Source organism: Trichosurus vulpecula, chromosome 3 (assembly GCF_011100635.1).
Source record: "Trichosurus vulpecula isolate mTriVul1 chromosome 3, mTriVul1.pri, whole genome shotgun sequence".
In the NCBI taxonomy this organism is placed as follows: Eukaryota; Metazoa; Chordata; class Mammalia; order Diprotodontia; family Phalangeridae; genus Trichosurus; species Trichosurus vulpecula.
Window position 1 is genome coordinate 61,322,888 of NC_050575.1, and position 26,931 is coordinate 61,349,818.

The 26,931-nt window shown below is 37.5% G+C and overlaps 1 protein-coding gene across 2 annotated transcripts in view; it reads left to right on the forward strand.

Annotated features, from left to right (window-relative positions):
• The window catches only part of G3BP1 (G3BP stress granule assembly factor 1), a 41,589-nt gene extending 18,451 nt beyond the window's left edge, over positions 1-23,138 (forward strand). Inside the window, exons 2-12 of one of the 2 annotated variants that reach the window (XM_036749632.1) lie at positions 1,821-1,934; positions 2,370-2,451; positions 3,170-3,343; positions 8,118-8,208; positions 9,164-9,257; positions 10,473-10,674; positions 15,270-15,371; positions 15,557-15,668; positions 15,876-16,004; positions 16,085-16,215; positions 18,788-23,138. In XM_036749632.1, coding sequence (XP_036605527.1) covers positions 1,840-1,934; positions 2,370-2,451; positions 3,170-3,343; positions 8,118-8,208; positions 9,164-9,257; positions 10,473-10,674; positions 15,270-15,371; positions 15,557-15,668; positions 15,876-16,004; positions 16,085-16,215; positions 18,788-18,994 — 1,419 coding nt within the window. In that variant the 5' untranslated portion in view covers positions 1,821-1,839 and the 3' untranslated portion in view covers positions 18,995-23,138. The remainder of the gene's footprint in view (positions 1-1,820; positions 1,935-2,369; positions 2,452-3,169; positions 3,344-8,117; positions 8,209-9,163; positions 9,258-10,472; positions 10,675-15,269; positions 15,372-15,556; positions 15,669-15,875; positions 16,005-16,084; positions 16,216-18,787) is intronic. The other variant, XM_036749633.1, reaches the window with a different exon arrangement.
• The last annotated feature ends 3,793 nt before the right edge of the window (positions 23,139-26,931 follow it).

The following is a 26,931-nucleotide window of genomic DNA, read 5'->3' on the forward strand; positions in this document are numbered from 1 at the left end:
TCTGGAATTAGGACTCTTGCTACTGCTGCTGTACATAAAGTTACTTAATTCTTGTCTTTTGTTAAGTAGAGATGATTTTTAAAATAATTTGCTACATTTGTAACCAACTAATGCTTTTTTTCATTTGTAGTGTAGATGAAGAATTAGTCTTTTTCCATATGTGATTTAAACTTTTAAAAAATTACTCAATTACAACTTCATGGTTGTGTATAGGAATCTTTTGATCCCCTCTGTTCATTTTTTATACTTACTCAAATTGAACTTGGACAAATTAGCATAATTGCTTTTGAAAAAAAGTTCACTATCTGACATTAAGTTATGTGTTGGTGTACATTGTGATTTAAATAATGCTTCTAACTAAAAGTGTTAAACAGCTATTAATAAATCTGCCATATAAACATACAAAACTTACCATAACTCCTAGACTTTAATGAGGGAGAACCAAAGGAATTAGTAAATAACAGGGGAAAAAAGATGTTTTGCTTTCTCTCTATACCTATCTAAAATTCTGATTCATTTTAGTCCTGCTTTTCCTTTCTTTTCCTCATCCCCATTAGTATGTATTTAGCTGTGGTTTTGCTTATTTCACTGTTACCTCATATTTACATTTCCATATTTCCTTTTAGGTTTCAATATTTTTACTGTGTTTTTTAATTAGCCCCACAGCATTTTCTTAAATGGATATACCATAATTTAGCCATTCTCCAATTTTTGGACGTACTGTTTCCATTTTTTGGTATGTTACAAATGAATTAGCCCTGAACATTTGTACAGATAAGGTCCCCTCCTCCTCCATGGTGGGTGTGTGTGTGTGTGTGTGTGTGTGTGTGTGTGTGTGTGAGAGAGAGAGAGAGAGAGAGAGAGAGAAAGAGTGAGAGTGTATTGTTTTATGACTTGCACCATTTCTAAATTTCCAGTGTAAATATATTTTCAGTTTTTGAAAATTGTGATTTTTTTTGTTGCAAATTTCATAAATATTTTATGTGAATCTTGCCTTGTTCTATTTTTTCTTTCATTGATAAATACATGTATATGTAGAATCTGAATTAGGGAGGTTGGTTAGTCTGTTCTAGATTTTATTTGAACACTCACAGTGATAGAAGATTTATTACTTCCTGAGGTTTCATTGTTTTACAGCTCTCCTTATTTAGAAAGTTTTTCCTTATTCATTTGAATGCTTCTTCCTTGCAATTTTATTTTGGTTATGGTCTTGCCCTCTGAACCTACACAGGATATTTGCTTTCTTATGGTAGTCCTTCAGATATTTGAAGGGCTAATTTTCAAGTGTCTTCCCCTTTGCCAGCCCATGTTACGCTGTTATCTCAAGAATCCTGTACAGTATAAAATAACCCAATCCAATGTAATACAAAACACTTCCACAGTACAATAAAAAACATTCTTCCATCCATCCTAGACTTTATAACTGAATATTCTTAGCTCAGTATGGAACTTAACCCTGAAGCTTTAAATTTTATTTTAATTGGTTTCAGTCTTCTAGCCTTTAAAATTTTTTTTGGAATACTATTATTAGTATATTGGCTGATGTCACCATAAAGCTTATAAGAATTTATTTTTCTTCTAAGTCCTGAGTTTTTCTTATGATTGTTGGGTAAATGATTTCAGAGAGAATAGAGAATGAAAAGCTCACTGAGCGCACAGTTGTTCTTTTAAAGTGACCTATAGACTTAAATGTGCTCTTCTTTTTTAAGTTGCTTTCATTTTTGATTGAATATAATTCTTTTGTGGTTTAAGTTATTACAAATATGCTATCTAGATACAGTGTAAATACAAATTAGATTTGTCCCATTTTTTTCTCCTAGGTTGCAGTTGACCAAAGAGATGGTTATGGAGAAGCCAAGTCCCCTGCTGGTCGGGCGGGAATTTGTGAGACAGTATTATACTCTGCTGAACCAGGCACCGGACATGCTGCATAGGTAGGCATTCCTTTTTGTTAAACTGGACAGTTAGAGAATGCAGAATATGTTTCCTCTCCATCAGTAGAAGTGTCATGATGCAGTAGAAAGAGCATTGGCTTTTGAATCAGGAATTAAATTGGAATCGTTTGTCACTTATTAGTGGTAACCTTGTTAAACTTTTATTTCCTTATCTGCAAAAATTAGGGTAATAATGCTTTTACTGATTGTATGGGTGTGGAGCAAAGTGCTTTCTAAATGGTAAATAGCCACTGTATGCACCTAAAAAAAAATTCTCAGGTGTGCCCTGCTTGAGGACTGTATAGGTAAAACAGGCATTGGTTCTTTTAAAGCTACACTTATTAAATATAACGAAAACTTGAATGATTGAATAAGAAGGCAGGTTTTAAGAATGAAAAGTAAGGTTTTTGAGGGTCATCAGGTCTTGTTTTATAGGTTTTATGGAAAGAACTCATCTTACGTTCATGGAGGTTTGGATTCTAATGGAAAACCAGCTGATGCTGTCTATGGACAAAAAGTGAGTGTTTTGAAACTGCCAATTTTTTCCTGTAGCTTAATCTAATAATTTCAAAACAAAATGTAAAATTGTGAGAAATAACTATTTCTAAATAGACTGACTTTGAACTGACCAGAATTTATTGGCATGGGATTTTAGGCACTTAGCTGTAATTAGTTTAAAAGAAGAAAATCTTTAAATCAAAATAGAGGAAAATTAGTTTATGTAAATTTCATAATAGAGACTTGGTTTTTGTTTTTTTCCTTACATTTTGTGAAAATCTGATAATCTAGAAATCATGATATCTTTTGTTCATTCAGTGTTTTTCAAGTACCAGTTATGTGGTGTCCTATATGCTCAGTGATAAAGATAATTCTTGCCCTCAATTAGCTTAGAAGTTAGTTGGGCTAAGTGGGATTTCTGCAAAAGGATATGATAAATATCTAAGTAGAAGGAATCAGGTTGGTAAACAAGGACAAGGTAGCATTTTAGGTAGGCCTTGAAGCTGGGTGGAGACATGGGAGATCAGAGAAAGGAAACTATTAATAAAGTGAAATTACTAAAAACCTAGGGCTTTTAGCTATAAGTAATAGAATTTTCTAGGATAAGAGCAAAAAAGGGAAGAAGAGAAAGGTGCCCTTGAAACTCCAAATTTGCGAAGTGAATTAATTCTACTTAATTTGGTCTCTTCTGGAATAAATTTAAATTGGGTTAGCTGACTGTTGCCTGGGTTCTTTAGGAAATCCATCGGAAAGTGATGTCCCAAAACTTTACAAATTGTCACACTAAGATTCGTCATGTGGATGCTCATGCTACCCTCAATGATGGTGTTGTGGTCCAGGTGATGGGATTGCTGTCTAATAATAACCAAGCATTTCGGAGATTCATGCAGACATTTGTACTTGCACCAGAGGTATGTATTGATATGAACTGTCATTTTTAATGTGTGACAACCTCAAATCTAAAGAAATAGTGAATTGGCACACAACCACCAAAAAGGACTTTTAAGACTACTTAAGCCTCACAAGTTAGACTGCTTTTATAATAACCAAGTTATAAACTTCTGTTTCTCTTGTTTGGTCTGTCTCAATAGTTATTCTTTGTTAATTGTCTGATTTGTAACTCCAGTCTACTGCTTTGTGTTTTTTTTCTTGGTCGACAATATGTCAATTTAAAAAGTTTGGAAATATAAAATCAGGATAGAGGCATCAAATTCCTTATCTACAATAAGACGTGTAAAATTGAATATTTCTTTTAAGGGAAAATCATTGTGAGACATCAGTTTCGCAGTTTGGCACCTCTGATTAGTAGGAAGTTCTTGATGTCATATTGGGCTGGTATGCACTTCATGTAATTTGCATACCAGTAGTCTTAGTTCTGTCCTTTAGGGATACATGGAATTCTAGTTCTTTCACGGGATGGCTCTTTGTGTAATTTTCCTGCTGTGACCACCCTCTTCTTACAGAACATGATTTTGACTGCCTTCCTACGTAGCATTGTGGTTAATCGCTTTTAGATAATATTTCAGTTTGTCAATGTTCTTATTAAAAGGTTCTTATTAAAAGAATAAGTTGAACACAACTCATTGCACTTGGAAAAATTGTTTACATACTACTGCTTTAAGTCTCAGCTCACAGGAAGTCTTTAAGGCTTGACATTTCACATAATGAGAATAAATTCTCCATTTTACTAGACCTCCAGATGAGCCAAGTACAAAATACTGCCTAGGTCATCTTTCCCACACCTATTTAATGAATTCCTTAGAACCTGGGAGTTGAGGTGTTCAATTCCTTGACTTAAACCATGTCTAACAACCCTGAGTCAACTGACAGAAAGCAGTTTTTTTTTCCACTTCCCCTGGAAAGAGGAAAGCCTTTGACTGAGTTAAAAGTGATGTAAATTGAGAAGAGCCAAGATGGTGGCTGGAAAGGAGGGACTTGTGTGAGCTCCCCACCGGGTCCCTCCAAACACCTATAAAAAATGGCTCTGAACAAATTCTAGTGCTGCAGAACCCATGACATAGCAAAGGGAAGCAGGGCTCCAGCCCAGGACAGCCTGGATGGTTGCTGGGAAGACTCTATAACACCGAGCTGGGAGGGGAGCAGAGCGGAGCAGAGCAGAGCCCAGCGTGGGCCACGCCAGGACCAACCAGACTGGGAGCCAGGCGGAACAGGCATAGCTCCCTGAATCAGTGAGCTGTGGCAGTTACCAGACTTCTCAACCCACAAATGCCAAAGGCAACAGAGAAAATTAGTGGGAAATGCTGCTGGGACAGAGTGAAAGGAGTTCACCCTGGCCACGGCAGAGGTGATACAGCTCTCAGGCTGCTTCCAGAGCCATAGCTGCAGTTGCCTCTGGCCCCAGGCCTGCCTGGTGGGAGGAATTAAGCTGCGGATTAGAGTGGGAGTGCAAAGCCAGCTTTGCCCTGCCTGGATCTGGGCTGCAATCCTGGTTGGCAGTTCTTGGAGAAGGAGCGCTGGTGTGGCAGAGCTTGCTGTGTAGAAGTAGCTCTGAAAATAGCAGCGCAGCCCCTCAAGCTTGCGACAAAGTACTCTCTACTCTACAAGCACATACCCTGACAAAAAGCTCAAGGGTCAAGTAGTTGGCTGGGAACATGAACAGGCAGTGAAAACACTCTCAGATTCAGACTCAGACTTTGGAATCTTTTTTTGGTGAGAAAGAAGACCAAAACATATAGGCAGAAGAAGTCAACCAAGTCAAAGAGCCTACATCAAAAGCCTCCCAGAAAAATATGAATTGGTCTCAGGCCATGGAAGAGCTCAAAAAGGATTTGGAAAAGCAAGTAACAGAAGTACTGGAAAAACTGGGAAGAGAAATGAGGGTGATGCGAGAAAACCATGAAAAACAAGTCAATAACTTCCTAGAGGAGACCCCAAAAAAATACTGAAGAAAGTAACACCTTAAAAAATAGACTAACTCAAGTGGCAAAAGAGCTCCAAAAAGCCAATGAGAAGAATGCCTTGAAAGGCAGAATTAGCCAAATGGAAAAGGAGGTCCAAAAGACCACTGAAGAAAGTACCACCTTAACAATTAGATTGGAGCAAGTGGAAGCTAGTGACTTTATGAAAAATCAAGATATTATAAAACAGAACCAAAGGAATGAAAAAATGGAAGACAATGTGAAATATCTCATTGGAAAAACCACTGACCTGGAAAATAGATCTAGCAGAGATAATTTAAAAATTATTGGACTACCTGAAAGCCATGATCAAAAAAATAGAGCCTAGATATCATTTTTCAAGAAATTATCAAGGAAAACTGCCCTGATATTCTAGAGCCAGAGGGTAAAATAGAAATTGAAAGAATCCACCGATTGCCTCCTAAAAAAGATCCCAAAAAGAAAACTCCTAGGAATATTGTCACCAAATTCCAGAGCTCCCAGATTGAGGAGAAAATATTGCAAGCAGCCAGAAAGAAACAATGGAATATTGTAGAAACACAATCAGGATAACACAAGATCTAGCAGCTTCCACATTAAGGGACTGAAGGGCTTGGAATATGATATTCTGGAGGTCAAAGGAGTTAGGATTAAAACCAAGAATCACCTACCCAGCAAAACCTGAGTATCATGCCCCAAGGCAAAATATGGACTTTCATTAAAATAAGAGGACTTTCAACCTTTCTCAGTGAAAAGACCAGAGCTGAATAGAAAACTTGGACTTTCAAACACAAGAACAAAAGAAGCATGAAAAGGTAAACAAGAAAGAGAAATCATAAGAGACTTACTGAAGTTGAACTGTTTTGTTTACATTCCTGCCTGCGAAGATGATGTGTGTAATTCATGATACCTCAATATTAGGGTAGCTGAAGGGAATATATATACATATTTAGAGAGAGGACACAGGGTGAATTGAATATGAAGGGATGATATCTAAAAAAATAAAATCAAATTAAGGGATGAGAAGGGAATATATTGAGAGGGAGAAAGGGAGAGATAGAATGGGGTAAATTATCTCACATAAAAGTGGCAAGAAAAAGCAGTTCTGTTGGAAGGGAAGACGGTACAGGTGAGGGGGAATGAGTGAATCTTGCTCTCATTGGATTTCACTTGAGGAGGGAATAACATACACATTCAATTGGGTATCTTACTCCACAGGAAAGAAGGAGTAAGAGGGGATACAAAAGTGGGGACGATAGAAGGGAGGGCAGATGGGGAGGAGGTAATCAAAAGCAAACACTTTTGAAAAGGGACAGGGTCAAGGGAGAAAATTGAATACAGGGGGGACAGGATAGGAGGGGGCAAAATATGGTTAGTCTTTCACAACATGAATTTTGTGGAAAGGTTTTACATAATGATGTACGTGTGGCCTATGTTGAATTGCTTTCCTTCTTAGGGAGGGTGGGTGGGGAGGGAAGAGGGGAGAGAATTTGGAACTAAGGTTTTAAAAGCAGTTGTTCAAAAAAAAAAAAAAGGTGTTTTTGCATGCAATTGGGAAATAAGATATACGGGCAGTGGGGCATAAAAATCTGTCTTGCCCTACGAGAAAGTAAGGGAAAAGGGGATGAGGTGGGGAAAGGGGTGACAGAAGGGAGGGCTGACTGGTGAACGCGGCAATCAGAATATATGCCATCTTGGATTGGGGGGAGGGTAGAAATGGGGAGAAAATTTGTAATTCAAAATTTTATGGAAATGAATGCTGAAAACTAAAAATATTAAATAATTTTTAAAAAGTAATGTAAATTACATTTTAAAAAAGCAATGTAAATTACATTTGAAGTAATGTATAGGGAAGTTCCCTGGGATCTCTGGAGGTTTCAGCCAAAACTTAGAACTTTTTTTGTGTCTCCTTGCCCAAATTGCTCATACCTTGGTTTTAGATCAGTCCACCTGAGGGCAAAGTTAACTCAAACTGCCCCAGAGCTCCTCCACTCCTGGCCGGCAACATTACTCTCAACCCTGATCACCCATAATCTAAGTGGCCAGGGTCATAAAACATCTTCACAGCACAATAACTTCTTCCCCCTGATCCTTCCAGCAAAGTTGAGAGGGCTCCATCAAAACAACAGCAAAGGACAGGCATGAGCCCTTCTTATTGACCTATCCAGCCATCTTGGGCCCCTCCCTTGGATGTGTCTGGGTCATATGTGGCCCCTTTTGGGGCCTGCCTGTAGCTGGTCAGGGCTCTCTGGTGCTGTTTTGTCTAGCTGCAAACCAGGGTGCTACTGCCTTTTCACTGCGGGTGTGATCAGCTGCTTCTGCAGGCTGTGTGCCTCACTGTTGGAGGTGCTATCATTGCTCCCTGAGCCTTACTACCCTCAAAGGCAGCTTTCACTACTTTCCTTATTTAGCCTTTTGCCATTGGCCTTGTTTGAACTTCTACCTGAAGGCTTCATGTTAACTCCCCTCATCCCTGCCGGATAGTGTAAACTCGAATTTGTATCTGAGTGCCTATGTTCATCCATACCCTATTCCTAATTTAAGGGATCTTAAATACAAATTACAGATCTGCAAGGATGTTAATGTATAGTATTCAAGAAACGTTGATGACTGTTTTTCTAAAAATACGTATAGCGCTTTGCTAGTGTTTATAATGTTGAGCACAATAGTTTTTACTCCAGTTTGTTGAAAAAATGGTTAAGCGCATTTCAGTCCCTCCTACTTCAGGTGATCAGCTTCTTGAAATTCCAGCTGAGTAAGTGAATGCCTTTCCCCTTTTGTGTTTCAGGGTTCTGTTGCAAACAAATTCTATGTTCACAATGACATCTTCCGATACCAAGATGAGGTTTTTGGTGGTTTTGTCACTGAACCCCAAGAAGGTAAAGAAAACAATACATAACTGACTTTCTTTTTTATATACTAATTTGTCGGTCAGCTGTTGGTGTCATTGACCACTTTTTGAATCTTTGTAATTGCACCTTTTAACTGAAGAAAAAGTTTTTCTATTTAATTTGAATGGATCAGGATCTACATTTCTTTACTGTTAACCACCTTGTGCTGGAGCTGATTGTTAAAATTTTAAAGTATTTGTACCTTGGAAATTGGCAAACGCACATCAGGACTGGGTTTATTGTCTTGTTTGTCCAGGCTTAGGAAACTGATAAAGAAAAATGGTAACAAAGCAAATTAAACTGAAAAGCGTATACCGTATATACATTTTTGCTCGTTAGTTTTACCAGCACACTGCTTGGTCCGTATGACAAGACCATCTAATAGGTTCCTTACAGTGATCTTTTTGATGTGTGAGTAACTTAGCCTTCCTAGTTGAGGTTTAAGATGATTCTACCATCTACTTCATCTTATTCATTTTTATTTAGAGGGCAAGGGAAGTAACACAATTGACTTTATATATAAGAAAGAATGTGATGAATGCCAGACATTGCACTGTACACTCTTAGCCCTACCTTATAAATTCTGTTCATTAGTGAAATTGTAGTTTCCACTGAGGGATACTTCTACAAAGAGCTAAAGCCTTAAATTGATTATAAGGATCTGGTAACTAGGGTTTCTCATGTATTGTGTATCTCTCCAAATTTTTTTTTTGTTTTGGTGAGGCAGTTGGGGTTAAGTGACTTGCCCAGGATTCCACAGCTAGTAAGTGTGTAGCGTCTGAGGCTGGATTTGAACACAGGTCCTACTGACTCCAGGGCTGGTACTCTGTCTACTGTGCCACCTAGCCATCCCTCCCAACTGTTTTACCTAATTTTTTCAAATTTATATCTGTTGATTGAATAGTTGCATAATTGTTTTAATTAATCTTCTTCCCCAACACAGAATCTGAGGAAGAAGTAGAGGAACCAGAGGAAAGACAGCAGACTCCTGAGGTAGTTCCTGATGACTCTGGAACTTTTTATGACCAGAGCGGCAGGTAAACAAACTTTCTTAGAACTGAATAGAAACTTGTTTCTGTAGTCGGCTTCCTTGTGTTTTAGTAAGAATTTATAAACAAACCTTGGAATAATAGATTCTAGAATCCTTTCTAAGAATGAAAACAGCGCTTCAGAGTGATTTGAGCTCTTAATGGTAAAATAACCTTGAATTTATATTTTATAAATTGTTAAGAGAGAAAGCAACGTAGTGAAAGGTGCGGAGTTGGGGGAAGATTCCTTTTTTACCTTTGGGATTGTTGTTGTTCTGTTGTTTCATTCATGTCCAACGTGACCCTGGTTTGCCTTTTCCTTCTCTAGCTCATTTTACAAATGAGGAACTGAGGCAAACAGAGTTAAGTGATTTACTCAGGGTCACCCATCTAGTGAGTGGCTGAGGCCAGATTTGAACTCAGGTCCTCCTTACTCCAGGGCTGACATTCTATCCCACTGAGTCACCTAACTGCCCCACCTCTGGGATACCTTCTGGCTCTTCAGATATAGACAAGTCACTTAATCCCTCAAAGGCTCAATTTCCTCGTCTGTAAAATGGAGACTCTTTGAACCCTATACCTCATAGGGTAGTTGTGAGAAGTTCTTTGTAAACCTAAATGACTAAATGTGAATTGTTATTGTTCTAAAATATGTAATGCCCTTCAAGGTCTCTTATTTTTTCTTACACTTAAAACAAATTCACCAAAATTACATCAACCGTATGTAAAGATAAAAAGGTGTAGGGACAGTGCTCCCACATGTTGTTTAGTCCTGGTTATTGAACATTATATTAAATGCTTTATGTCTTCCTTGAGCTTGGAATCTAATTGGAAGAAACAAAGCAGCATGACAAACAATAGCAGGATTAAGTATTATAAGACAGGATTGTGCTGAGTGAAACATTGTTTTTGATATTTAATTTGATCCAATTTTGAATGTTTATAAAATGTTTTTTATGTATTGTGTACTATATTGGAGAAAGAGAAAGATGAAGACTCTTTACTTTTTTAGAAAATTTATTTCCAGTTCAAAAACAAACCAACAAGCATTTTAAAAAAATCCACCAGCCTGTGATTTTTTTTCTTTTTCTCCAGTCTTTTGGAGAATTATTATTTCTTGTTTTTGGTTCGTGGCTGGGGTCAAAACCCTGGAACTAAGACATAGTCAGCTTTACTGTTGGACTCTAGGAAATAGAATGACTTGTTGATGCTTCACATTACAAGCAATGACCTGGAGGAGCACCTAGAGGAGCCTGTTGCGGAGCCAGAGCCGGAGCCAGAGCCGGAGCCTGAGCAAGAAGCTGAACCTGAAATTCATGAAGAAAAGTCTGAACCAGCTTTGGAAGAGCCCGTTTCTGAGGAGGCTCAAAAGAGCTCATCTCCTGTGCCGGTGGATTCTACGCCAGCAGTACAGGAGGACTTGAGAGTAAGGAAGATTAGTAATTACTATACTTCTGTCTGGCAACACCTGTTCTTAATGATCCAGTAGTTTGTATAGTGTATGTGCAGAAGTTTTTAGTCATAGTTTCTTATTGTTAAATTCTCATAGTCCTGTCTGTCTGAACAAAACTCAAGATGCTTAACTTTTCTTATTTAAAATAAATTTTGTGTTTTTAAAAATATCACTAAAATCCTCTGTATTCTTTCCACTATTCCCTTTCAGAAAGTCATCCCATAAAACAAATGTTTTTAAAACACAAATAATAAAGGGAGAAAAAGAATAACTGATGAACTCATTGAAAAAGTCTAAAAAATATGTAATTTATTACAACTGGGGACCTCCACCTCTACAAAAGAATGAAGTGGGATGTCTTCTCATATCTCTTCTTTGGAGCTATACTTGCTTGTTCTTTGTAAATTTGCAGGATTCATGTTTATGATTTTTGGTTTTTTTTTTTTACATTGTCATTGTATATATTGTTTTCTTGGCTCTGCTTAATAGTTCTCTATGTATCAGTTTGTATAAATCCTTCCATGCTTTTCTGTATTCATCATATTTGTCATTTCTTAACTGCATGATGATATTCCATTACATTCATGTACCACAGGTTATTTAGCCATTTCCCAGTTGGTGGTCATATGCTTTGTTTTTAATTCTTTACTACTACCAAAAAATGCTGCTATAAATATCTGGATTTGTTAACAATGGTCTCTGTGGAGTATAAGGCTGGTATTGAAATTTCACGGTTAAAAAGTATAGACATTTTAGTTGCTTTATTTGCGTAATTCCAGATTGCTTCTGAAAATGGTTGCATTAATTCACAGCTCCACTGTCAAGGCACTAATTGTGCCTATCTTTCTATAGCTCTTATAACATTGACTATTCCCAAATTTTGTCATTTTTTCCCCTTTTCAAGATGTGAGGTAATAAGGTATGAAAGGTATATGCATAGTATGTGAAAATTCATGTTACCTCATGAGTGCTTAAAAATTTTTTTTATAAGTTCACCACAGCTGTATAACCCATCATCCTTCACCCCTTCTTTGTAATTTCATTTGATAGATTGTCAGTGTACTCTTTATTTAATTTATTTAATATATTTAGTTTTCAGGATTAATTTTTCACAAGTTTGAATTACAAATTTTCTCCCGATTTCTACCCTCCAGCCCACTCCAAGATGGCGTATATTCTGGTTGTGCCATTCCCCAGTCAGCCCTCCCATCTGTCACCCTACTCCCCTCCCATCCTCTTTTCCTTTCTTCTCTTGTAGGGCAAGATAAATTTCTATGCCCCATTTCCTGTGTATCTTATTTCCTAGTTGCATGCAAAAACTTTTTTCTTCGTTGTTGTTTTTGAAAGTCTGTTTTTAAAACTTTTGAGTTCCAAATTCTCTCCCCTCTTCCCTCCCCGCCCACCCTCCCTAAGAAGGCAAGCAATTCAACATAGGCCACACGTGTATCATTCTGTAAAACCCTTCCACTATACTCATGTTGTGAAAGATTAACTATGTTTTGCTCCTTCGTAACCTATCCCCCTTTATTGAATTTTCTCCCTTGACCCTGTCCCTTTTCGAAAGTGTTTGTTTTTGATTACCTCCTCCCCCCATCTGCCCTCCCTTCTATCGTCCCCCCTTTTTTATCTTCCTCCTCCTTTCCTGTGGGGTAAGATACCCAATTGAGTGTGTATGGTATTCTCTCCTCAGGTCAAATCCAATGAGAGCAAGATTTACTCATTCCCCCTCACCTGCCCCCTCTTCCCTTCCTAGAGAACCGCTTTTTCATGCCACTTTTATGCGAGATAATTTACCCCATTCTATCTCTCCCTTTCTCCCTCTCTCAATATATTCCTCTCTTATTCCTTAATTTGATTTTATTTTTTTAGATATCATCTCTTCATATTCAACTAACCCTGTGCCCTCTGTGTGTGTGTGTGTGTGTATGTACATACATGCACACACATATATACACACATACACTTATATATATACATATATAGACACATGTATATATATGTATACACACATATTTATATGCATATTCCTTTCAGCGACTGATATTGAGATCTCATGAATCATACAGATCATCTTTCCATGTAGGAATGTAAACAAAACAGTTCAACTTTAGTTAAAGTCCCTTATGATTTCTCTTTCTTGTTTACCTTTTCATGCTTCTCTTGATTCTTGTGTTTGAAAGTCAGATTTTCTATTCAGCTCTGGTCTTTTCACTGAGAAAGCTTGAAAGTCCTCTGTTTTATTGGAAGTCCATATTTTGCCTTGGAGCATGATACTCAGTTTTGCTGGGTAGGTGATTCTTGGTTTTAATCCTAGCTTCATTGACCTCCGGAATATTGTATTCCAAGCCCTTCAGTCCCTTAATGTGGAAGCTGCCAGATCCTATGTTATCCTGATTGCTTTTCCACAGTACTCAAATTGTTTCTTTCTGGCTGCTTGCAGTATTTTCTCCTTGACCTGGGGGGCTCTGGAATTTGGCGACAATGTTCCTAGGAGTTTTCTTTTTGGGACCTATTTGAGGAGACGATCTGTGGATTCTTTCAATTTCTATTTTGCCCTGTGGCTCTAGAATATTAGGGCAGTTCTCCTTGATAATTTCTTGAAAGATGATATCTAGGCTCTTTTTTTGATCATGACTTTCAGGTAGTCTAATAATTTTTAAATTATCTCTCCTGGATCTATTTTCTAGGTCAGTGGTTTTTCCAATGAGATATTTCACAGTGTCTTCCACTTATTCATTCCTTTGGTTCTGTTTTATAATATCTTGATTTCTCATAAAGTCACTAGCTTCCACTTGTTCCAATCTAATTTTTAAGGTAGTATTTTCTTCAGTGGTCTTTTGGACCTTCTTTTCCATTTGGCTAATTCTGCCTTTGATGGCATTCTTCTCCTCATTGGCATTTTGGAGCTCTTTTGCCATTTGAGTTAGTCTATTTTTTAAAGTGTTGTTTTCTTCCATGTATTTTTCAGTATTTTTTTGGGTCTCGCATCCTTCTCATTTCTCTTCCTAATTTTTCCTCTACTTCTCTAACTTGCTTTTCCAAATCCTTTTTGAGTCTTCCATGGCCTTAGGCCAGTTCATGTTTTTCTTGGAGGCTTTTGTTGTAGGCTCTTTGACTTTGTTGACTTCTTTAGGCCGTATGTTTTGGTCTTCTTTGTCACCAAAGAAAGATTCCAAAGTCTGGGACTGAATCTGAGTGTGTTTTCGCTGCCTGGGCATGTTCCCAGCCAACTTACTTGACCCTTGAGTTTTTTGTCAGGGTATGACTGCTTGTAGAACAAAGTGTATTTTGTTCCAAGTTTGAGGGGGTGCGCTGTTGATTTCAGAGTTATTTCTATGCAGCCAGCTCTGCCACACCAGCACTCCTCCTTCCTTGAGAGCCACCAACCCGGACCTGAAGCAAATCTTCAGCAGGCTCTGCACTCCTGCTCTGATCCGCCACTTAATTCCTTCCACCACGTGGGCCTGGGGCTGGAAGTAACTGCAGCTGTAATTCTGTAGCTGCACCTCCCCCGCTGCCCCTGGGTTAGTGGCCAAACCTCGAACTCTGTCCCCTGCAGCTTTTCCCACTAACCTTCTCTGTTGTCTTTGGTGTTTGTGGGTTAAGAAGTCTGGTAACTGCCACAGCTCACTGATTCAGGGCGCTAGGGCCTGTTCCAGCCTGCTGCTGGTCTGGTTGGTCCTGCCGCAGCCCACGCTGAGCTCCACTCCCCTCTGCTCTCTGCTCCATAGACCTCATCCAGCGACCATCCAGGCTGTCCTGGGCTAGATCCCTGCTTCCCTCTGCTATTTTGTGGGTTCTGCAGTTCTAGAATTTTTTCAGAGCCATTTTTTATAGTTTTTTGGAGGGACCTGGTATGGAGCTCGAGCAGGTCCCTGCTTTTCAGCCTCTATCTTGGCTCCGCCCCTGGAAGTCGTCAGTGTACTCTTGACTATAATATTCTCCATGTCCTCCTGCATTTTGCCTATTCAGTACACAATACCTAGAGCTGTTCTCCTTACTCCTTGATATCAGCATATTAAAAATTCACCCCTTGACTCTTCCTTTGGTGGAGGAACATAATTATCACCTGCCCTCTTCCCTCTTTTTTCTGCTTTCCCCTACACATAGGTGGCACATCTGTTTCATCTGCAGTCATGTTTTGGTTGAATGTCTTGTCCTTATTTTCCCTCTGCCTCCCCTCCTTCTGCCCTACCTCTTGTATTTTGACCAGCTCAAGGTATCAGAAGCTGATTTATCTAAGATCTAGAATGAATCCTTTTTCCCTAGGGAAGTAATCCATATTGTGTTTTGTTACCTTTGATGAAACAGTAATTCTGTCCTAAAGCATGGCCACTGTCATTTTAAGGATTACTTAGGTGGTATTATTATCTACGTTTGGGACTCTATTCAGGCATTAAGGCAAACATTAAGGCTGAAAAACACTCTTGAAAGCTGGAGTTGGATGGGTGTGCAAACTTGTTACATTGGGAATATCTGCAAAGATAGGCTCTGCTTTTAAGAAACAAAAGCATGTTATATAAAGCAGCATGTTGTGGCTGATCTTTCTTTGTTTATATTTCTTTTAGACATTCTCCTGGGCATCTGTGACCAGTAAGAACCTTCCACCTAGTGGAGCTGTTCCAGTGTCTGGGATACCACCCCATGTGGTTAAAGTACCAGCTTCACAGGTGAGATTCTAATATGAAACTTGGATAGACCTACTCTTGATATGGCTTTGGAAGCATTCTTTTTGTTTGTTCTCTAGGGTAGAAGAAAATGGTCCAAAGATTGTAGCAGATAACTCACATTAATTAGGAATCCTAACATGGTGAGATTTGTTATTAACATACAAATTAAATTGTTTTTAATCCAGGCTCGCCCAGAATCAAAACCGGAATCTCAGACACCACCACAGAGGCCCCAGAGGGACCAGAGAGTGAGGGAACAACGAACTAATATCCCACCCCAAAGGGGACCCAGACCAAGTAAGAGGACTTTAGGAAGTATGATTTGTCTTAATGGTTTTGATTTTTGTGTTTCAGACTAGATAAGTGAGTCTTTTTTTTCCTCTATTTGTTAATAATAGTTGGCTGGAGCCTTTAGTAGTATGTGATATAAGGGTCATTGAAATCAGTACAAACTTTTATTGATTTTTTTTTAATATGACTTGAAGAATTTTGTTTCTTTTCAAGTTCGTGAAGGTGGTGAACAGGGTGATATGGATACAAGGAGAATTGTGAGATATCCAGACAGTCATCAGCTTTTTGTTGGAAATCTTCCACATGATGTGGACAAAGCAGAACTAAAAGATTTCTTCCAAAGTAGGTTACTGAATTATTGGAACTTGGGTTGAAAGTGTAAGTTCTCTTGGCATAACAACAGGCCTAACAAATGACCAAAGGTTTCTGTGTTTCGTTAAAAGGTTACGGGAATGTTGTGGAACTTCGAATTAATAGTGGTGGGAAGCTACCCAATTTTGGTTTTGTGGTGTTTGATGACCCAGAGCCGGTTCAGAAGATCCTTGGCAGCAGGGTAAAAATATTTCATACATATAATATTGTACTTCTAAGTAATAATGGCATATTGGTAGTGAAAGTTTATGTGTTTTTAAATATTTCATGGTTCTTATTTTATGAGAATATTAATTTTTCTTGTTAGATTTGACCAAGTGATTGCTGAATTCCATTTTGTTCTCTTTAATATTTTTTTACTTAAAAAAGCTGTTAAAATGTACATTAAACTACATAAAGTACCTCTACCCTATTTTGCAAACAGCAAATATGCATAATAACTTTGTATAGGTAAAACCCAAGATGTTCAAAAATACTACCACATTCGTTCCAAAATCTTGTCCTGTTGCCTAGCAGTTATTGTGTACAAACAAATAATTTTAATAGATATAATGTGGAAATAAAGAAGGTGTGAGGTGTGGTAGGGAGAGGAAGGAAAGACAATATCATTTCATTGTTTGAATAAATTACTTGAGACTGATCAACACCCCCAGTTTTTGTGTAGAGATGAATTCCTTACAGAAAACTCTTCAGCCCAGCACTTTCATTAGGAAGATTAATTATTTATGTCACAGGGGTGATACATTGTTTTGTCTTTTGTGTTTATATACACATTAAAATTTCTTAGAAAAACTATCATCTGCAAAACATGTTGTTTTTGCAGATTATATTGTATATACTTTTTTGCTAATAGTTTCAGCAACCAATAGAATAATGAAGCAAAATTTGCCCACTTTTTGTTTCTGCTTCTTTTTTTAATTAAAAGAAGCAAAATGGTAAATAGTGGAGGTTTTGACCTAGGAACTTGCAATACTTCAAAATGGTAAAGCCTGCTACTGTGGTCTGGCTCAGGAGGAGTTAGAAAAGTTAAATTCCTTGTTTTTCCTCCCTAGTCTCTGCAGAATGCTAGGCATGAATAAGCATCACCCTAGTTTCTGAGCATTGGAGGAAATTGGGCTAAATAATATGGTAACCTTCCATTTATAAAATACCGTTAATTAGTGAACAAATTTTTCTTCCTTAGCTGTCTGTCTTTCCATTTAACATTGCCTCAATGTGTAGTGAGATTAGCTTGAGAGTGTCTGAGTTGGAGGGTAGGTTCATGTAGTCCAACATTGGTTTTACCCATGAGTAGGCCCAGAGTAGATATGTGATATGTCCACTGTCACCCGTAGCTTAATGGCAGAACCCATTGACCCTCCCTTGGTTTCCCACCTATATGTCTAAAGTCAGGTCATATATTAGTATGAACATTATGGTTTTAAAATAAGTTGGTTTTCAGCAAAGCTTAATAATTCATTTTCCCTTCTAGTCATTTTAAACTCGTAATTTTCAGACCAATCTATTTGGCTTACTTCCTGTTCTGAGGACAGACAGATTCTAGGAGCATCCTGAACAGCAATCAAGTTAAAACACAATTTCTTCCTCTTTGTTGCTTTGTGTAGTGTATGTTCTTGGTTAGAAAATGAAGAAGCCATCTTTAATTCCCTTCCCCATTTGTCTTTTTTTTCTTTTTTGGAGAGGGGAGGGCAGGGCAATTGGGGTTAAGTGACTTGCTCAGGGTCACTCAGCTAGTAAGGGAGTCAAGTGTCTGAGACCGAATTTGAACTCAGGTCCTCCTGACTCCAGGGCTGGTGCTCTACTCACTGTGCCACCTTGCTGCCCCTCACTGCGCTGCCTAGCTGCCCCTCACTTCTCCGTTTGTAAAGGTTCTTTCATCCCTCTGTGTACTTTATGTACATGTACTTGTCTTATATTTTTAATGATTTAATCCATTCTTTTTCAAGCTTAACGTAAAATGTTTGATCTTTGTGTTTTGCCCATATTACCTTTGGCTGGATTGTGAGGGCCTGGCAATACAGTAATAGTTTCTTATTATCTGTACCCAGCAAAATGCTTTGTCCACGTAGGTAGCAGGAACTTGGTAAATGGTTTCTGAAAGAGTAGTAGAATCCTGGAATTGGGCGGGACCCTAAAGATGAACAAAAGCCTAAGTCTCCTCTAAAAGACCTTGTGTCAAAGCATGGTACCCCTCAAGATAACCCATTCATTTGTTTGGTTAGCTTTAAGTATTATAAATTTCTTTATATGTTCCCTCCCCCTTCAGTCTCTCAGTTTTATCTATTAAATGACTGAATGAATCAGACCTATTTTAACTTTTCTTTCCCATTTGTATATTAAAACAAATGAGGCAATAGCTTTTCAGAAGCTTACTGTTTCTCATCCTTATTTGTTCTATTATTATATCACTCCAAACTCTTAATATACTTTGTAGTTAGAGAGTACCCTACCTTTTGTGGCAGTTGGTGGGGGGAACATGGGTATCTCAAGGCCATTTTTTAGCTATTGAATGAGATAAAGGCTGTTTAAGGCTAGCCTAGGAACTGAAACAAAGTGCTTTGAAAATCACAAAGTGTTATATAAATGTCAAATATCATTGTTCTTAGCTCACTTGCTTTTATGTTTTGAATTCCAAGCAGTCAGCTCGTAAGTGAATTTTTAAAACAAACATGTTACATTTTTGTCTAACTTTCATGTTCAATATTTGGTTGCATTCAGGAATGGTAATTTTAGAAATCTTTTAACTTTTACAGCCCATCATGTTTAGAGGTGAGGTGCGTTTGAATGTTGAGGAAAAGAAGACACGAGCAGCCAGAGAAGGTGATCGTCGAGATAACAGACCACGTGGACCAGGAGGCCCACGAAGTGGGCTAGGTGGTGGAATAAGAGGGCCTCCCCGTGGAGGAATGTCCCAGAAACCAGGATTTGGAGCTGGAAGGGGCATTGGTCAACGTCAATGAATTCGACACACAGATCTTCACATGATGGCACAAACCTTTGCTCCTGCAGCGTTGTGAATTTCAGCCTTGGATATCTTGGAATGTGACCCTAGCCTGTTATATAGACTGCCTACGTTTGATACAATTTCAGGCCCTTTTTTGTTTGTGTTAATGGTTTTTTTGTGTGTGCTGTTTTCATCCCCCACTGCCCCCCTAAGTCTTTGTCCCCAATTCCAGTTTTGTGGAACAATATTTTAGGAAAAGTCGATTTTAAAAGAAGAAAAACTGAAATTCCTTGCTCACCTCAAACATATGGACTAGATTTTTTTTTTTTTTACAACAGCGGTTTTATCCCAAAGGACTATATCTTTTGCTTATAAACTGATATTGGAATAATTTGCCATGTGTTCCAAGAATCGGTCAGAAACCCAGGATTGGCAAACATTTTGAGGGCAGAAAAAACCCCAGTTGTTCAATGAGGGCCATGACTACTCTCTGGTTTGGAGTTGTTGCCACTGGAAAAATTGACAGTCACACTTTTCTCTGTGGCATGGTTAAAAAACGGAATAAAGGGTATTCATAGAACTTTTTTTTGCTTTTGATACGTGATCACATAAAAATGAATTCTAAACTACTGTTTTTACCACTTGGAATTTTGGATTGTGGGATAGGTTTTAAATGTGTAGAATTCAACTCTTTAAAACGCTTTTCCTGAATTTGTGGAAAAAATTTTTTATTGAAGTAGGGAGTTTTTTTCATGTTTTAGTTTGTATTTGTAAAAAAACAAAACAAAACAAAAAAACAGCAAAATTGTTGTGCCTTCTATTTATCTCTCATTCCAGTCTTGGCAAATTGTTTTAAAATAAATAAAAAATAAAAACATCTAGATTTGCTTTATCAGGTTCAGAGTATGTGGGAATTTTTCCCTGAAATGTTTGTTAGATTCTTATTCATCTTAAGCATTATCAAGTTATATTTATTTATCGAGTGGTCATACTTAACTACCTGGTTCTTAAAGGCGTGCAGAAGATGAATCTAAACTGGAATGCTTCTGAGGCACTCTTGATTGGAAGAGAGACTGTTCTTTTAGGTCTACACCTGAAATTAGTCCCGATCAATATCTGGTCCATAGTCACAGTATGTAAGAAGGGATTTGAAACCCTTATGTTGGAGTTCTGGCTAGCCGTCACAGAAATTCAGAGCTGCCTGCCAAGTTGAGTTTTTTCATTTCTTCTTTTTTTTAGTATATGGGTCTTATTTTTAAAGTATGAACAGTTTTTTAAAAGAAGTTTTTAGGATGGAAGGTTCGTGTAAAGATAAGAACTAATTAAGTGTAGTGTGTATTGTGATGTAGTTAGTGCTGGGAGGTGGTTTGCGTAGGATTTCATTTAGATGCTTGTGAAATCTAGACTTGATTTCTGTTATTTATCCATAGAGCAAAGCTATTTTCAATCCTAAATACTTTTTAGAGGATCTTTATTTTTTGTCTACATTGCTGGTTTATTCTGCCTTGGAAGGGGATTGGGAAAGCTCATTTTATTTTGAAACCGTTGAGTAGATCATGTTATAAATTGGTTGGTAGTATACAGTTTATATTTGGGAGCTTCGTTGAACAATCGTATCCGAAGAGTAGTGATCATTAGATTGAACTCTGCGTGGAAAAAGGGAGTCTCCTCAGGACTCTGTGTTAACCAGAGGTTTCCTCCTTAACATAGATGAAAGGCAGGATTACTATATTTACAGATGACATTAAGTTAGAGTCCAGAAAGATTTTTGCAGACTAGTTGGATGGACTGAATCTGTTAAGATGGAAACTTGGAAGATGAATTTAAAATCTCGCTTGAGTTTAAAAAACATGAAATAGGTACTAGCTACTTCTATCTGAAAAAAGTTTTTAGTGACAAGTCAAAGATTGCTGTTCTATTTAATACAGTGTCCAGAATGCTCTAGAACAAGGCCGTCCAACCTTAGGTTTTTATTGAAACAATAGACAGTATATTTTGATTTGCTATTTTAGTGAGAGCTCAGCTTCCTTTACTCAAACATTTATGTAAATTTCTATGCTTGCAGGCAGGCCACACAAATCGTGCTGTAGGCCACATTTTGGATAGCCCTGGTGTAGAATGAGGGAGCTGTTAATCTTGTCTGCTTGGGGCACTGTATTTAAGAAAGGATATTGACAGACTGAAATAGGTCCAAAGGTCTCCAAGTTAAAGGATTTGGTAACTGTCTGAAAAACATGAAAAAGAAAGGAGGACACAAGGAGGAATTTCACTGCACTACTACTTAAGGAATGAAAACTCCAGGAATTAGTGAAATCTACTCTAAGGTTTTGATAAGCTTAATTTCTGTGTCTTTGCACTTGAAAATTGAAAATATTTTGGGTATGTTTGATATGTTCAAGCCTGGTTAGGGTTTTTGTTGTACTTTTTCCCTCAGACTAATAGACTTGTTATTTAATACCATATACAATTTAGCAAAAAGATGACATTTGTTGAATTGCTATTTGAACATATAAATTAAAATTTGGTATTAGTGGATAACTCACAAGTATCCAGATACCATTGTTTTCAGAAATTTTTTTTTTTTGCTTTTGGCTTATTGTCATGGTGCACTGAGTTTTAAAGTTAGCAATAAAAGAGGATTTGGGCCTCCAATCCCCATTAGATGGATCTTGGGATTAATCTCCCCTCAAACTCCCTTTATATCCATGGGGCATATCCTGTGTGTACTGCACTTCCCCCATTTTCCATTACTTGAGTGAAGCAAGTATGAGCTCCTGATACGTACTTCCTGATGCTATAGAGAACAGGCTAAGGGTGTGAGGATGGGGAATGTCTTAAGTGTTGGATTATGGGGAGTCGTACGCAGGAAAACTTGTGGTACCTTAATTGTTCAATGACAAATACTTTTGAGAATTGGTTGAAATGTAGGGTGAACAAAGGCAACTGAAAAATGAAAATGACCTTTAATTACTTCTTTGGCTTGGTTAGCAAGCTAAGGATTCTTATTATTTTCACTTTTATCTTTTTGATAAAAAATTGGATGGGGTTGGAGAGAGGGTAGAGAGTCCAGCCCTCCTCATCTTTTTTTAAAATTATATTGGATTTCTGAATTTGGAGTCTTGAAATTTTGTCAGCCTTGATTTTGGTAAGACCCAAGGACATTAAACTTGTAAACTTTTTTAATTTGGCACCTTCTTTTATTGATAATAATGTTCCAGGAATCTTGGGGACATGGATCTAATCCTGGGTTATCACTAACTTGATGAGGAGCTGTATTTCCTCATTTGTAAAATGAGAAATAGAGGGATCTTAACTAGCTGATTAAATTCCTAAGGTTTCTTCTAGCTTTGACCCTGATTTCTCAGCAGTAATATAATTTGTTTATACTTCCATTGCCCTATGTAGTCACTTACCATTAGGGTGTTAAGTAAATGTTTATATTGATATTGACAGGTTATACTTGAAGAGTATAATTCTTTTTGCAAATTCACTTAAAAAAGCAAAACTGGGAGCTTTTGTGTAATGTGTGAGACTTAATCCAGTCTATCTAGAGGTGAGTTTGTGGATTCTTTGTGTGTGAATTTAATTTGCTAGGCTCGTGAAGGGTCACAGAAATGCGGGAATTACAAAAAAACTTTTGGAACGTGATTTTTTGTTATTTAAAAAATTCTAATTGTGGGCATCTTATGTTTTCAGTATACTTTTAAATAAAGTAATGAAGCCACAATGCAAAAATCTGAAACAGAAGGAACTATTAATGAGCCCAACTTTCTGCCTATTCTCTGCCACATTGTGCACACCATTTCTAACTGGGCCTTATATTCCTGCTTATGTTTGAGGAAGTTAATTAAAAGATTCCGACCTGACAGCCTTCTGTTGAGGGTTCCAGCATATGATAAGTAAGTGATGGTGGCTTTTTAATAAAGGATTTTTTTTTTGGTCAGCTTAATTTTTTTTAATAAGAATTTGAGGGATGGAGAAGTGAGACTTAGGCTGTCAGCATGTTCCAAATAAAGTTTTATTAATTCATTTTCTTTTCTTAGGCCCTTGTGGATTGGGTGGGTTGGAAAAGGGGCTACATAAATATTTGCCACAAAATGGAGTTGAATCTGAAACTTGAAATTACAAATAAACATCTGGCACTCTTGCTAAATGGAAAACAAAGTATTTTGTTGCATGACGTTTTAAACGTGGGAAAGTAGTTTTCTAATATTTACTTCTTTTTTGTAAATCATGACTTTATAATTTTTTATGTGGTATTTTGTTCCTTTTTGTTAGAACCTTTGGTTTTTCTGAACTAGACTATAAGTGACCATTTTTAGCAACTCAGTATTCTTTATGCTAGTTAACTGCAACATTGGGCAAATCACATCTCAGGACTTGTTTTCTGATTTGTGAAATGTGGAGTTTTAATTATAAGATTAACATCCTTTCTAGCTCCATCATTTTATGATCCTGAATACATAAAACTGGTACCATATTTGTTTCCTTTACCTTGCTAAAAGTTTTAGAACACTTGAAATTGTATTTAATGGTGAAGCAGGTATCAGTAATTTAATACAGGACTGTCCAAAATGCATGCCATCCGCAGTGCAATTTATGCTGCCCGCCTACAAGCATAGAAATTTACATAAATGCTTCAGTAGACAAAGTTGAGCTACCACAGAGCTCTCACCAAAATGGCAAATCAAAATATGTCGTCTGTTGTTTCAATAAAAACCTAAGGTTGGACAGCCCTGATTTAATATATCACCCAAGTGGCACAGTGGATAGAAGACTGGGCTTGGAATCAGCCTCATCTTCATTACTGCAGATCTGGCCGCAGATACTTAACTAGCTCTGTTCAAGTCACTTAAACCTGTTTGCCTCCGTTCCTTATCTATAAAATGAGCTGGCGAAGGAATGGCATTCCAGCAGCCAGGATACTCCAGTATCTTTGCTAAGAAAACCCAAATGTGGTCATGGAGGGTTGGACACAAGTGAAGTGACCCAGTGACAACAATTATTTATAAAGGGTTATCAGCATAGGTTAAAATGCAGTCTTCGGGGATGGAAAAAATTATTGTAATGAAATCAGTTTTCTGAAATAGGTGTGATTGCACTCTAAGGACTTAGGCACCATGATATAATTGACATGTTTCTGTTGTATGCATAATATGTTGTAAAATCCTGTGAAGTGATGAACAATTCAACTTGGGGAGATAATTTCTGCAGTAAAAAATAAGTTGAGTCAGTATTTGAATGTGGGGCTCCAGTAGATAGAACTTGATACAGAGCTGTGTAAATCTTTAAAAGACCTATCTTTCCTACTTAGGATCATAGAACTTGAGAACTGGATAGGATCTTGGACTTCTACACTACTCCCCGCAAACCTCCCTTCTCTCCCAGCCCCTAATCTTGTATGTCTCAGGTCCTTTATTTCTTCACTCATCTAGTTCTGTTTGTCTTCTCAGCCCCCACTGGCCCCAGCCATCAATGGTTAGTAAATAATTCTAAGTTGAACCAATCCACTCAGAGAAAATTTCAGAAAACTTTTATTTTTTTCATTTTTTTTGTTGGAATCAGCATGGATGGGTGTACAGCTGGTTCAATAAATATATTTTTATATACATGTACCACAGAAATCTTACATTCCATTTTAAAACTGCAGAAATAGATTTTTTTCAAGCCAAAAAATATCTACCAATATACTTTTGTTATGAGTTCATGCAAAAAAATATGGGGTGGAATCATACAAGTTAAGAGTTTAGTTGGAAGTAAAAATGTTGCATTAAGGAAGCAGTTGCTTGATGTGCTGCCAAACAGGTCCTTAACTGGCATTAAGCCATACCAATTTTATACATATGTACAAATAAATTCCCATATAAAAGATAGGGATATCACATTTTCTTCAGGGAAAGAACATGGAAGGGGTGTTTAAGGTTAGCTCTGCACAGGTTTTTCCTGTCCAAACAACTTTCTTTGAGGCTCCCTTTGTGTTGGTGTGTTATTTTTCTTTGACAGTGACTTGTTTTTGGCCTCTGCCCTTGGAAATAGAATGCTCTGGATAAATGAAACCTGCAAATTTTCCTTTGTATTTTCTGCAAGTATTTTGGTCATTGCCTGAATTTTTTTCCTTCTAAACTTGTACCTAACGATATGCTGTATCTTTAAGGATTAACATCTATTAACTAAGGTTAAGGTGGTTTTCTTAAAAAGGTGTAAAAAACGAATCAGGGAATTTTTAAAAAAAGGTTCATATATGGTTAATGAACACTAATTTTAGAGAAGAGCCACAGCCATGTTAGTATGGGAGTTACCTTTTCTTTTTCTAAAATTTTCTAAAATTTCAACTTCAAGGGCTAGATAATGACTTTGGATCCTTCTTAACCTAATCCACACCCTTCAAGGAAGGAAGAAGGGAAACAAGCATTTTTTTTAAGCACCTACTATGTGCCAGGCACTGTGCTAAGCACTTTACAAATATCTCATTTGATCCTCACAACAACCCTCAGGAGGTAGGTGCTATTGTCTCCATTTTATAGTTAAAAAAACAGGCAGATAGAGGTTAAATGACTTGCTCAGGCTCACACATCTAGTAAATATTTGAGGCTGGATTATAGCTTTGGTGTTCCTTACTCCAGGCCCACTGTGCTAACTGTGCCCCATATGGGTAAGTAATTTTTCCAATAAAGGTCAAAGCTTTTTAGCAAGTGTATAGAAAAGGAGCAAGTCTTTTGAAGGTGATTTCCAAAATTGTTTTAACTTCCAATTGTCTTGTAGTCTGCCATGGTTGGGTTATGAATCCTGCCCCAATCCTAATTGGAGCAAATTAAACATTTTCATCCAATACAAATTTGTAGCCATTTAAAGTATGGAAATATCTTCACTGTTCTTTGGCGACAAAGCCTGATTTTTCATCAGATTTGGAACTCCAAATCAGAAATTAACAATTTGTAAGAGGAGGTGGTAGGTGGATTTTGTATTTTTTTGTTTGGCCATGGTCAAAGAATTTAAAATGTGTTCAACCTCCCTATACTTATTTACATTGTTCTCTGGGTAGCAAACAGTCTTTTGCTGGGCTAGCTTTTGAGTGACCTCATAAAGCATGTGTTCTGCAGATAACAGCCTTTGGGAGCCTCCAGGCCATAGTCAGGTACTGGAATTTCAAAATAGAAAATTGCATGTGTAAGTAGACCAAAGTATGTTTATGCAAGGAGTGATGAAGAGCATCAAGAATGTGATATTGGAAAATAGAGGCTGGTTAGGTGGCCAGTGAGAACAGAGGGACAGCTCTAGGGTCATACTTGTATCCAAAAGGTTCAAAGACCTACAAGAAGCCTTTGCTGAGGCTGGTTAGATTCTCCATGGAGGATTTGGGGAAGCCTATAGATAAGAATTGTACTCAACAAGAAGGTATAGGTGGGTTGTGGTATGTACTGAATATAGGTGCATACCTGCACTTGGATTCTTCAGAGGATCTGTGCAGAGGACTTTTGGAGTTACAGGTATGTTTTGGCCTCAACCTTCCCTGTGTTTTGTTTGCTATCCCCCTACCCCCTATTTTTTTTTGAGTTAGGAATCAAACCTGCATCTGGGCAGGTCACATTCTGCTAGTTTGGACATGAGTCACTGATAGGTTTCTTAACCTGAGGGAAGGGGTCCATGAACTTCTATTTTAAAAAATCTTTTTTAGGATAACTTTAAACATTGATTTCCTTTGTAATCTTACGTTCCATTTAATGCATTTTAAACATTTTGAGAAGGTGTTTGAGACTTCACTAGACTGCCAAAAGGGTCTGTGACAAAAAAGGACCTCTGCTATATGACATTTAATCTGTTCGTTATTTTGATACTGAGGTAATGTATGTCTATGGGCTTTATTCTACATTCACAAAATATAGACATTGCTGTTACTGTTAACCTTTGGGCAAGTCAGAATGATATTTTTTTTCCCTTCTGGCAATGGTTAGG